This window comes from Morus notabilis, unplaced genomic scaffold, assembly GCF_000414095.1.
Source record: "Morus notabilis unplaced genomic scaffold, ASM41409v2 Scaffold1296, whole genome shotgun sequence".
Classification (NCBI taxonomy): domain Eukaryota; kingdom Viridiplantae; phylum Streptophyta; class Magnoliopsida; order Rosales; family Moraceae; genus Morus; species Morus notabilis.
Window position 1 is genome coordinate 214,145 of NW_010367016.1, and position 13,740 is coordinate 227,884.

Sequence of the window (13,740 nt, forward strand, 5' to 3'; positions counted from 1 at the left end):
AATGTATTATATAATAATACATTATATTATATTATATTAATTATATTGATATATAAAATATTAATGTTATATATAATATAATGGTAATTTTGTCAATATTAAATATTCATGTTCCATTCCATAGTATTTCTAAAATTATAACCAAACAGATGAATTAATTTTATTTTTTATTTCATTACAATTATCATTATCATTCTCATTACTATTATAATTTATCCACTGCAACTAAACGCACCCTAAGTTCATTCTGCTATTCTTTAGACTGATTCATCTTTTTTGCACAGATGCCTTTCGAAAGTACACATATTGTTGGAAAAGGCACGGCCTAATACAGTAATAATAATTTGTGTAATTCTAGTAGGTAGTAGAACGTGTGTAAGATGTAAAACTCCATTCGAGATATGTGACTATAAAATAAGAGTGGTGTCCACTGTTATAAAATGTGGTTGTCAAAGTGAACATTTGTTGAGAGGAAGTAAAATATACAGGTGATGAAGTGCTCTATTTAAAATATTATTTCGTAGTAATCCATTGCCATTGAAAAATGAAAATCTATCCCTAGATACCCTTTTCTACACGCAACCTATCCCATATAAAAAGCAAATGGTCAAACAATTATGAAATGTTAATTGGTAACTTAATGGTGTGAAAGTGAATCTTATCAATTTGGTGTGTATTTATTAAGACAACTGGTCTCTTTTTTCCACTCTCTGGATTCTACCAATCTCCCTCTTTGCTTCTGTCCATTTTCTTACTTTTTTTTTTTGGATCTTTCCTCTTCCACCTTTCTCCTAGCTTTGTCATGTAGTATAGCTTCTCCTAGCTTTGTCAGTTTCTTTAATTCAACGTAAAAGTTACGAGTGCGTTTGATTAGGTGGAAGCAAGTTCTTTTTTTTTTTTTTTTTTTTGGCATATTAACTTATTGTCCTCTTATGAGTCTTTTGAGTCTTTATTCATGCATGTTTCATCTCGAATGTTGCGCAAATTAAAGAAACTTCCTTACACAATTTCTAGCAATGTGATCTTCAGCATGGCCTAACTAAACTAGTAGTAACTTAATTAACATGTCGCTCTCTACCTTTCTTTGAAGAGACTACGTTTTCTATTGTAAATAAACATACTGGAGTCCTTGAAATAAATGAAATTTTAGTCAGTCTATTGTTAAAAAGTACTATAGACGTACAATCTTCTGTTTGCAGAGAGCTTGTACTATGAACAAATAGGAGATAAGACAAAGGTTTCTAACCGTCGTCAAAAGATACAATTACGGTTTAAAAACCGTTGTTATATCCAGGGTCATTAAATGTCAAAGATATATGATGATGGTTTTTAACCGTCATCTAATACGCGCGTGAGACACCACAAGAGTTTAAAAATGCACATTAAACGACGGTATTTTTGAAACACTAATGTCTAATGTGTAACGTTTAACGATGGTTTTCAAAAAAACTGTCGTTAAAAGTATTAAAAAATTAAAAAATATATATTTTTGCCGAAAACTAATGCTTTGCTAAAAAAAAAATTATTTCTTCGAATGTTATCATAAGTCATTGAACAACACACATGAAAAAATTCAAATTCACCTTCTCATACATAATTAATATATATGAAACACAAATATTTTAAAACCAAAAGTCTCTACGAAATCTAACAACAAAAATACCTATTTCGATGGTCATGGTGCAGTGGTGGATATGGAGGCGAGGTCACAACGGCCGGCGGCGTATGAGCATAATTGTGAGGCTCTCGGAGGCAGCGGCGGCCAAGTTGGGTGTGAGAAGTACGTTAGTTATGGGAGTGCGGTGTAGAAGAGATGAGATAAAAAAATTGAAGTCTTTAGAGGAGAGTTAGAGAGAGAGTTAGGTTGTGAGGAAGAGAGAGAGCTTTGGAGAGATATGAGATAACAAAGTTAGAGTATGTAAGAGAATGCTCGAAGTTATAGATGAGATATCAAACCATTAAAAATTTTCTGAAAAAAATGAGTAGAAAAAAGTGCGCCTTTTTTTAAAAGAATTTTTGACATTAGACGACGATTTTTTAAAAAACGTTGTCTAATGTACGCGTACAGATTTTTCGTCTTCATACCGCATTTTTTTAGTTCATTAGACGGCTGCTTCCTATAAAACATTAAATAGGCGTCGTCTAATCTCCTATTTATTGTAGTGTTAGTCTTCAAAAGTCCTCGTTTGCGTTAGTTATGGCTTCCCCTTCTTGTCCTTCTACCTCTCCAATGAAAAAAATATATGATGTTTTCATAAGTTTCAGAGGGGAGGATACTCGCAAGAACTTCACTAGCCATTTTTATGCTGCTTTGTGCCGGAAAAAAGTCAAAACCTACATAGATGATGATCGGCTAGAGAAAGGAGAGGAAATTTCATCAGCACTTTTGAGAGCAATAGAGGAGTCAAAGATTTCTGTAGTCATTTTCTCGGAGAATTATGCTTCTTCCTCGTGGTGCTTAACGGAACTCGCTCATATCGTCCGATGCAAAGAGGTAAAGAAGCAGCTCGTTGTTCCAATTTTTTACCATGTAGATCAAGCAGATATACACCAACAGCAAAACAGCTATGCGGTTGCATTTGCTAAACATGAAAAACGCTTCAAGGATGAAAAGGTGCAACAATGGAGAAATGCTTTAAAAGAAGCAGGCAATATGTGTGGCTGGAATATATCTGTCACTAGGTATTTTACTCTCTTTTTTACCCTCCTCTGCATTGATTTACCAATTCAAACAGATGGAGTTTCAGATACAACTTATCTTTAATGTCTTAGTTTTGGTCTACTGACGGATTTATGTTATTTTGGGATATTAAGGTTAGTTTTATTAGTTTAAGACATGTTTGCATATTATAAATGAAGATTGAATACTACAATCAAATGTTGTATTATCATCCCTAATACTTGTCTTTACTTTTCTTGAACAGGTTCTTAAGTTAGTAGCTATTCCTTACTATCTCTTGGATACTTTGCAACTCAATTCCATAATTCGATTTATGGAAAAGTATTGAGATTTCAGAATTCCTGCTCTAGAGTTCTAGAACCCTCTGCAAGTCTCTCATTTCACTCCTTTGTTCTCTCTAATCTCTAGTAGTTTTACTTCTCAGTAAAAATAATAATAATTATAATAATAATAATAATAAAATTCTCTTCATTTTTTGTCACACATCACAGAGCCATGCAAGAAAGAACAGCCACTAGCTTGAAGCTTTTTGTTTGCTTGATTCTGTAATTCGTGATTTTTTTTTTCCGTCTGTTGGAGAAAAACATTAGGTGAATTGATTGTTTTATATTATCCATTATGTTGTTACACTTGCCCTGTCGTTTTTGTTCTTTTGAATTTGCCACCTTAAGGCTCGGTCAGTTCCATTTAAAATGCAATATTTTGACACCGGCTTGTTGGAAACATGAAGCCTTTTGGTACCATATAAAACAAATTCTTGTGAAATATACCATGTTTGGTTTGTCCGTTCGGCCCATGTAGTCCAATTTGAATCAAATTCACCATTTAAACATGTTAGGAAAAATACATGCAGAAAAATAAACTGAAACAAAATAATAGAAAAATAGAAAAAACAAAAATTTATATGTGGTTCGAAAAAATTTCCTACATCTACAGAAAAGGAAGAAAAATTTACTAACAGTTTCAGAAATGCACATTCAACAAACTTTATATCTTTCTCTCTCTACCCAAAACCCTTTATACCCTTTGTTTATCTCTCTCCTCACTTTTCTCTCTCTCTCAAAAGTAGGCACTCTTTCTCTGCACTTTTCTCTGAACACACATAAGCCTTACACAAAACACTTATTTATAGACTCCTAATGAGCCATAAAATAACCCTTGCCTAAAAAGAGAAAATAGTAACTTATACAAAAAACCACAAAATAATAACTTTCCTAAAATTCAATTTGAGGCATTTACTTAACAATCTCCATCTTAACTCAAATTCTCTCAACTCACACATTTTGGTATCCAATCTCGACACCCGTTATCGCACCCTTTATGGATGGGGGACAATAATGCAAATATATATCAATAAGAATAAACATGTATCAAGTTTAAACTCTCATCAAACTTGATACGAGAAATTGTCCTCTTCTTCTTCAAAGCATCTTCACTACCATAAGTCTTCACCATCTTGCCTTTATTGTCTTCAATTGTCATCAATTGTCATCAACATCTTGTTGCACTCTTTTATTCCTGCAACTTTTTTCATAACAGAAGAAGACTCTTCGTGGCTTGGCTCCACCTTCAACTTATACAAGTTTTCACTTTTTCACCCAATTACCTCTCTTGACTTGCATAAAATCACCCTTCGCATAGTGCTCACAACTCAAAGAGCCTAAAGCTTCCAAAGAAATCAAACTTCTCCTTAGTTGGGGAACATGTCCAACATTTGACAATTTCCTCACAACTCCATCAAAAATCTTCACCTTCACACTACTTATTCCAACAGTTTTAGCACTAGAATCATTAGCCATCAACAAAGTACCAACATCACAAAGCTTATAGGAATCAAACCACTTTTTATGTGGGCACATATGAAACGGACATCCAGAATCTAAAATCTAAGAGTAAGAAATATTTTCAGCAGTAATAATAGAATAAACATCATCTTTACTGTCAAACTTGTCGCCAACAACATTTGCAGAATTTGAATTCTCTAGGGTTTCTTGCTTTCTCTTTTCTTCAAGGTACTCCATCAAGCCCCTTCTTATGACAATAGTAGCACTCAATATCTTTCCTTAGATGAGATTGGGAACGATCATCTTTCTCATCATAATATCTCCCTCGTGACTTGCTCTTACACCTATTTAAATTTGACTGTGCCACTAAAACTTGTTTAGTATGAGGCGTCACACTAGTTTTTTAATATTTAAAGTTTCTAATAGAGTAGTCGACACCTCATCCATAGTCAACGTCATTTTTTCAACTAAAAGTGTAGTCACTAAAGTCTCTTATGATTTGGTTAGAGAGGCCAACAAAATTACTGCTTTATCTTCCTCATCAATTTTAACCTCTAAAATTAATAATTTAGTTATGCACTTATTAAAATTATTTATATGATCCCTAACATCAGTTTCCTCATCCATCTTCAACTCATACAATTGCTTTTTCAAATATAGCCTGTTTGTTGGGGATTTTGACATATAAACTTTTTTAAAAATTTTTTCATAATTGAGAAGGAGATGTTTTATTCATAACACTATATTTCAATTCAAGAGCCAAACTTAAACGAATAGTACTGCTACCACTCTCGCTTCCACTTCTTCACAATCTTCATCTTTCATCTTTTCAGGCTTCTTTCCTTGTAGCGCTTTCAGTAATCCCTACTGAATCGGACACATCCTTCATTGTACTCTGTCAGATGCTAAAATTACTTTTCCCATCAAAACACTTAATCTGCTGAAACTTTATCCCGAACATCATCTTGACTTTTTTTTTAATCTTCACCACAGCTAAGTTACCTATTGTTATGAAAAACACACCCCTACACCCACGCAGCAGAAAAATAAACTGAAACAAAATAACAAAAAAATATAGAGAATAAAAGGATTTATAAGTGGTTCGAAAAAAATTCATACGTCTACGGAAGAGGAAAAAAATTCACTAATAGTTTCAGAATTACATACTCAATAAACTTTATCTCTTTATCTCTCTACCCAAAACTCTTTACACCCTTTGCCTATCCCTCTGCTCAATTTTTTCTCTCTCTCAAAAGTAGGCACTCTTTCTCAGAACTTTTCTCTGAGCACGCATAAAGCATTACACAAAGCACTTATTTATAGACTCCTAATGAGTCAAAAGTAACCCCTGCCCAAAAACATAAAACAATAACTTACACAAAAAAAACACAAAATAGTAACTTTTCTAAAAATCAATTTGAGGCACTTACCTACATGCGTTTGGAACAAAAAATTTGTACTGCCACAATTTTGGTATTTTTCCGGCCGTCCTTCAATATGGTAAATTTGAACTTTTCTACTACAATAAAAATTTCAGAGTTTTAAGCTTAAACAAAAAAGTTTTAATAGCATAAATTCCAACCTACAAACCAAACAGAGCAATGGTTCTACAAAACTTCCCCCATTTTCCTGTTAAAGAGCCCACATGTGCAAAATGGTTTATTTAATCCTTAGTTGTTAGCCTTTGCTTAATACAAGATGTTGGAAATTTTCCTCTTCAAGATCAATAATGTTGGTTTTTGAAACATTTTCGTGTGCAGAAGCGTGATGGTGTGGATCGTGAATAACAAAAATTTTCATAAAACTTTTGAATACTATATAGATCATATTAATTTATGCAATAATAAATTAATCATATTAATTTATAAAGAGTGAAAGATTAGGCAGATAACTTGAGGTCTTTGACTACGAACAGTCCAAGCTCTAAATTTTCTCAAAAAATCTGAATCTTTCTCGTCTAGTCCTTAAAATCTGCAAGACCTAGAGTGTGGGCTCTAATAAAAAAAAATCGGATTTGATCACTCCCTAATTTGTATTCTTTCACTATCAACACATGTATGTGAAGAAACTGAAATTTTGAATAACTTTTCTTCTCTCTTAAAGTTCGGCCACCTATAAATTTTTAGAGGAAAAATACTCTTCTCTAATTTCTATTGTCTCCTATTTAAAGAATACTAGGAGAACCCTTTACTTTAACTTGAAAACAAAGCAATAAAAAAACCGGTTACTACTATATTTTAATCTCATTAATATACAGTTTTCCATTTAATTTTGGAAACAAAATTCTCTCCCTTCCCTCTACTATATGGCCGGCCACACCACAGGGAGACCTCCCTGTGGTTGGAGCAAATTTGCAGCACGAGAAAGAGATAAAACTCCTCATTTATCTAGTTTCTAATTTTAGCTCAAATTTAAATCTAAATAAAGTCATGCTTCACTTTCCTTTTGATGGAAAACTTGTCAAACAAGTAAACCGGATATCTTGGAAAGCAAGCAACTGAATCCCTATAGGATTCTACCTGTGTCACACGCCCCATGCACCTCCCTATGCCTATGCGTGTAACCTCATGTGGTCCCACCACAACGTATTCCAAATGAATTTAATTAAATAATCACATTATTTATTTCGAGTGATATTAAATCCCGATAATTCATCTTGTCTTGAAAATATTATAAGGATGACACGGGGACTCATGGACCTATAATTCCGATCTCTGATAAAATTATTAATTAATTAAACTCTTTAATTAGTTAATTAATTTTATTAATTCTAAAAGTTACTCCACTAAAAACTTAGAATTGCACTCTCGAAATTATAAACATAAGTTACTTCTAAGAACTTGAAGTGTCCACTCAATATAGTCATTACATATAGATCAATCCTCCATAAATAATTCATAATTAGACGTAGGTAAAATCCGTTAACCTCTCTAATTACATCTTGATCCTTGAGTACTAATGATTCTCTAATGAATAGTATATTCATAAAACGCATTCATTAATACGAGCTCGTACCTTATTCAAGTACCAAATCAACCTTCAAGAGAATTATTTATCTACATCTTCAAAGAAGAAGGAATGGATTCCATCTCATATATTAGCATTCCTGACTATTCATTTGATCATGTTTATAAGACACACGGAATAGGATTTAAAATCTCAAAATCCGTACTGAGTAAATAAAAAAACACGAATCTATAAACAGGAGTCTACTAATAACTTGAGATTAAGATCATTTCATATATGACCATCAGTAAACTCAAATTCGATTTTCTATAGTTAATGAAAATTATCATAAAATTAAATTGTGTCTGTATCCCAGTTCTTAATAATCTTATTATGTACAATACATTTATTCAATATGTCTCTATATTAATTATGTGGATAACTCCATTTCATTCTTAATGAGAATGACGTGTATTAGTAATGTTTTAATTAAAGATTTCGTAATTTTAATTAAATTCATCACGAATATTCTTTTGATTATTATCCTTAAATATTATTCTCTCGTATATAACACTTATATACAATATTTAAGGTCACATAAATAATCGCATAATTTTCAATGATATTCATTAAGTAATGAATAATACATGCACATAAATAATGAATAACTATTTTATTAATTAAATAATAAATATCCTTATTAAATCTCATGCTTTAAGAACACTATTCCTAACAAACAGAACAATTAACATCAGAACCAGAAATTGACCTAAGAAGAAGAAGATGAATACACGAATCAAATCTGGAAAAACCTCAAGAATGGAAATTTTATTAGCAATCTCTCACAGTTTCTCTTACAAGTTTTCTCACTCAAGAAGCCCTTTTATAATGGCTTTCTCTCTCTCTCTAGATTTTCTTAGAACTTTCAGTACAATTACACAGATCAATTAGGACTAAGGGTTTCTTATAATATATTAAAACAAACTCTATTCTGATTGGCTAATATCTAACGGCTAATTTCTAACCGCAATATGTCTTCTTGATGTTCTACACTGCTGCGCTTTATAAGTCCTGTACACCACCGTTCTTGTATTGCCACATCACCACCTTGACTTCAATCTAAATGCCAACCAACTTTACAACACAAGAGCTAAAACTTCATAATTTTATGTTCTTCCATAGTTTGATCATATGCATGCTTTATAATTAGTTCTTACTAATTAACTGATTTTTGTTTTTTTTTTTGTTTTTTTTGTTATGTAAGCTATACCGAGTCTGAAGTAGTTGAAGAAATTGTCAAAGACATTCTGAAAAGGTTGGATGACATGTCATCTAAAGCCGATTTCAAAGATCTGGTTGGAATTGATAAACAAGTTCAAAACATTGAACGATTGCTACATTTCAGCTTATTAGATGTTCGTATTGTAGGCATTTGGGGCATGGGCGGTATTGGAAAAACCACACTCGCTGAAGTCATATTCAGTCGCTTTGCTGATCCTCAATTTGAAAGTTGTTGCTTTCTTAGAAACATTAAGGACACAAAGCGACATAAACTTCACAAGTTACAAAAGAAACTTTTCTCTAAATTATTGAAGGAGAAAATAGAAAATGTCAATCAATTTGTAATGAACAGGCTCCAGCGCACGAAGGTGCTTGTCGTTCTTGATGATGTAGACGATTTCGAACAACTAGAATATTTGGTGAGAGATCGTAGTTGTTATGGTTGTGGGAGTAGAATCATCATAACATCTAGAGATAAGCAAGTGCTGAATAATATTCAAGCTGATAGAATATATGAGGTTGATGAATTAAATTCTCATGATGCTCTTCAACTATTTTATACATCAGCATTCAAGGGAAACTCTCCCACACCAGTTTATGTACAAATGTCAAAAAATGTGGTCGCCAAATATGCTAAAGGTGTTCCTTTAGCCCTTAAAGTTTTGGGTTGCCACCTTTATTGCAAGAGCATTGAAGAATGGGAGAGTGAACTGAAAAGGTTGGAAAATATTCCCTATGACAAAGTTCAGAATGTCTTGAAATTAAGTTATGATGGCCTAAGTTATGAAGAGAAAAATATTTTTCTCGATATCGCATTCTTCTTTGTTGGCACGGAACAGGATGCTGCGAAAAGAATACTCGATAGTTATTGCTTGGGTGTGGCTATGGGAATTAGAGTTCTCATTGACAAGTGTCTAGTAACTGCTGACCATTCCAACCGGCTATCAATGCATGATTTGGTACAAGATATGGGTATAGAAATTGTTCGACAGCAATCTCCTGATGAGCCTGGAAAGCGCAGTAGGTTAAGGTCCACTGAAGATGTTTGTAATGTCTTGAAAACTAATGCAGTAAGTGCGACGCGACGTACGATGAAGTTTCCAAACTGTTGGTGTTGTGTCTGCTTTCCTCTGCGTTGCATGCTTATATTTTCTATATTTCAATTGCAGGGGACCCCAGGAATTCATGGAATATTCTTGGACTTGTCTAAAGCTAGTGATGTCATATGCTTGAGATCTGAAGTTTTCAAGACTATGTATAATCTAAAACTTCTCAAGCTTCAAGATCATTGTGGCGAAAGCAAACTACACTTCCGAAAAGGCCTAAAATATCTTCCCGATGAGCTGAGATATCTTCATTGGGAAAATTGTTCTCTAAAGACTCTGCCTCGAAAATTTTGCCCTCAAAATCTTGTTGAGTTGCACTTGAATAACAATAAGCTCAATCAACTCTGGGATGGCGTTCAGGTATAATTTAGTTGCACTGGTATTGATATCTTATGTATAAGGCATAATATAATTCTCTTTTTATATTCCTTTTTTTATGACAGCATATTGAGAGCTTGAAACTTCTAAATCTCAAAGAATCTGAGAACCTTTCTGAAATTCCAGACCTTTCTTGGGCCCTAAATTTAGAAGAGATAGAACTGAGCGGCTGTACACGTCTTAAGCATCTTCCAAGCAGCACTGGCAAGTTGGAGTCATTGCAGTTTCTTAATTTATTTGGTTGCTCAAACTTTGATGAGTTTCCAGAACTTCCAGGGAATATAACATATCTGGGTATGGCTGAGACAGCAATAGAAAATGTGCCCCCATCAATTGAGCACCTCTCTCATCTCCGGGTATTTAATTTAGGATACTGCAAAAGGCTTAAGAGTCTTCCAAGCAACTTCTTCAAGTTAAAATCTCTCCGAGAGCTTTATATCAAGGGTTGCTTAGGATTGAAGTATTTGCCAGAAGTCTTAGAGCCCATGGAAAGTCTAATTGTGCTTCAAACCCAAGAAACAGGGATTACACGGTTGCCCTCGTCAATTGAGAAGCTAGTTAGGATTAAAGATTTAGAAATGCAATACACCGGTGTATCTGAAATTTCTGATTGGCTCTTCTCTTTACCTGCATTAGAATCACTAAATCTCTGTAAAACAAAAATTAGTAGAATACCTGAAGGCATCAAACTTTCTAAGTTGCGATGTTTATACGTAAGAGATTGCAAGTTGCTTCAATCTCTACCGGAGCTTCCGTTATCCATGAGGAAAGTTGATGCAGGGGGATGCACATCATTGGAGACGATATCAAATTCGTGGAGTCTACTCGCACAAGGGCCTAAAGGGGTTCCTTCCATTTTGGAGCGGTTTTCATTTGAAGGTTGCTTAAAGTTGGATCACAAGAAGATCCTAATCGAATTTCAAATTAGAGCTTTGTACGTTGCATCTGTATTTTTCTATTGAAGGTTAAGGTACGTCTCTGTTCTTTCTTTTTTTTTTTTTTAAATAAATATACTAAGTTGCATATTTGATATTTCACCGTTGCTTTAAAGTTAGATCACAAGAACATCTCTTGCTAGGGAAATTTTCAACTAAGTATCTTTTCTTCCTCTTGTTAAAATATAATATTTTCATCTTTTAACATTTGATATTTCAGGGTTGGTTAAAGTTGGCTAACGAGGGAATCGTGACTGAACTTCATGTTGCCCGTTTACGTGCTTCAATTCTACAACAAGAAGTACACAGACCCGAAAGGGTACATCTCTGCCTCGTCTTTTTAAGATGAATGAATTATTTTTCACATTTGAAACAATCATGATCTGTTTATGACAGGATCTGGCTTTTTTTGAAGTTACCGTCTGTCGTACAGGAGATGAAATTCCAGGGTGGTTTAGTTATGAAAACGTGGGATGTTCCATAAATGTTAATCTTTCGCCACTCTGGTATAGTCCCAACAACTTCATGGGTTTTGCCTTTTGCTGTGTTGTCAACAATTCCTATGATGAAGATATTGCAGGGCTGGTAAATTTAAATTGGGAAATATATCTCAAAACCAACTATAATCGTGTAAGGCACCTCAAATTTGTCACGGCATCTCGATGGTTGGAAAGCCATCACATCTCGGACCAGGTGTTCATGGCCACCTATCTGGATATTGGTGCAATTGACTTTGATTCAGTGATAGAGATGTCATTTCACTTTAGTTTCGATGATCCGCTAAAACGCGAAATAAAAAGGTGTGGAATCCGCATGCTTTCTCTCCAAGACGCAATTGAATTTGCTATCATCGGTGGTCAATATGAACTTGGGGAATCAAATGTTGTCACCAACAAGCTGCAACCAAGTGGATTTTGGAAGCATGTGTTGTACCCTTTGCTTGGCTTTCAGGTTTTCCCATCCAGGCAAGAGCTTTGTGAGAAGGTGTTGAGCTCCAAGATGCAACAGAGGCACAAGGAATTATGGTTGCTGCTTGTTTGGGATTGTTTTCCAGTACGAGAAGTCGTTAGTCGCCAAATGGATGTGGCAGACACTACTTGCCCGCTCTGTGGCATGGTTTTGGAAAGTGCCACCCATCTGTTTTTGTACTGTACGAGTGTTCGGCCTCTTTGGTTCATGTCGCGGTGGGGCCTCCGAACAGATTTCCTCCTTTGTGATTCCGTGGCGTCTTTTCTGCATTTGGTGTTATTTGGTGATCCAAACTCAGACACACACCAATTTGACAGGGAATTCTTACATTATGCTTCTGTACTTATGGATGCTATTTGGCTTGCAAGGAATGAGCTCGTTCATAAAGAAAAGGCGTTTCATATTGCGGATATCCATTCCTCTGTCCAAGCTCAATTCAATCATTTATATTATTCAGCTTGAGTGAGGTATATTTTCCAATTCCCTCTGACATTTTATACTGCCATTTTCAATTACAAGGCATATTGCTTCTTTCTCTTTTTAAGTTGACTGAATTAGTTTTGATATTTGATATATTCCTAATGTGTTTATGGAACAGGAAAGGGAAGTGGTTCAACTTGAAGTTATTGTTTCTTATCCGGGAGATGAACATCCAGAGTGGTTTTGCTATCAAAACGTTGGAGATTCAATAGATATGATGCTTCCCACAGAGTGTACAAATTTCATGGGTTTTGCCTTTTGCTTTGTTGTTGAAAATGATGATAGCAACAAGGTCGTACATTTAAATTGGGAAATCTATCTCAAAACAAACAGAAATGTCAAAAGGCATCTCCAATTTTTGTCAAAGTCCACATGTTTTGGGAGCAATTATGACTTAAGCCATGTATTATTGACCACGTACCTGGATACAGATGTGTTTCAATTTATTGATTCCGTAATAGAGATGTACTTTCACTTCAGTTTTGAAGATCCATTGAAACGCGAAATAAATAGTGTGGAATCCACTTGGTATGTCTCCAAGACACATTTGAATTTGGTATCATCAGTGACCAATATGTGTTTGGGGAGTCAAATGTTGTCACCAACGAGCTGCAACCAAGTGGATTTTTAAAGAATGTGATATACCCTTTGTTAAGCTTTCAGGGCTTTCCGTCCAGGCAACGATTTTGTGAGAAGATATTGAGTTGCAAGATACTGCACAGGCACAAGAAATTATAGTTGCTGCTTGTTTTGGATTGTTTGCCAGTACGAGAAGTCGTTAATTGCAAAATGCGTGTAGGCACCCCTTGCCCTCTCGGTGGCTTGGTTTCGGAAAGTGCCAGCCATCTGTTTCTTTACTGCCAGAGTGTTGGACCGCTTTGGTTCGTGTCGCGATGGGGCCTGCGCACAGATTCCCTCCTCCTCTGTGATTCCATGGCTTCTTTCCTGGAAGCGGTTTTATTTGGTGATCCAAACTTATTATGCTATTTTGACGGAGATTTCTTACCTTCTGCTTCTTTACTTGTGGAAACCATTTGGCTTGCAAGAAATGAGCTCGATCATAAAGGGAAAGCGTTTCGTACTGCGGCTATCCATTCCTCAGTGGAAGCTCAATTCAATAATATGATTTGGCTTGAAGCATATCCTAAGAGAGATAAAATCTCCAATTCCCGTAGAGCAGT

At 34.7% G+C, this 13,740-nt stretch overlaps 1 protein-coding gene across 1 annotated transcript; it reads left to right on the forward strand.

The window, feature by feature from the left end:
• Window positions 1–2,197: 2,197 nt before the first annotated feature.
• LOC21392603 (disease resistance-like protein DSC1) lies at window positions 2,198–11,137 on the forward strand. The gene is made up of 4 exons (XM_024174469.1): window positions 2,198–2,682; window positions 8,675–9,761; window positions 9,861–10,157; window positions 10,241–11,137. The coding sequence occupies exons 1-4, from the start codon at window positions 2,198–2,200 to the stop codon at window positions 11,135–11,137; spliced, it is 2,766 nt and encodes a 921-aa protein (XP_024030237.1).
• The last annotated feature ends 2,603 nt before the right edge of the window (window positions 11,138–13,740 follow it).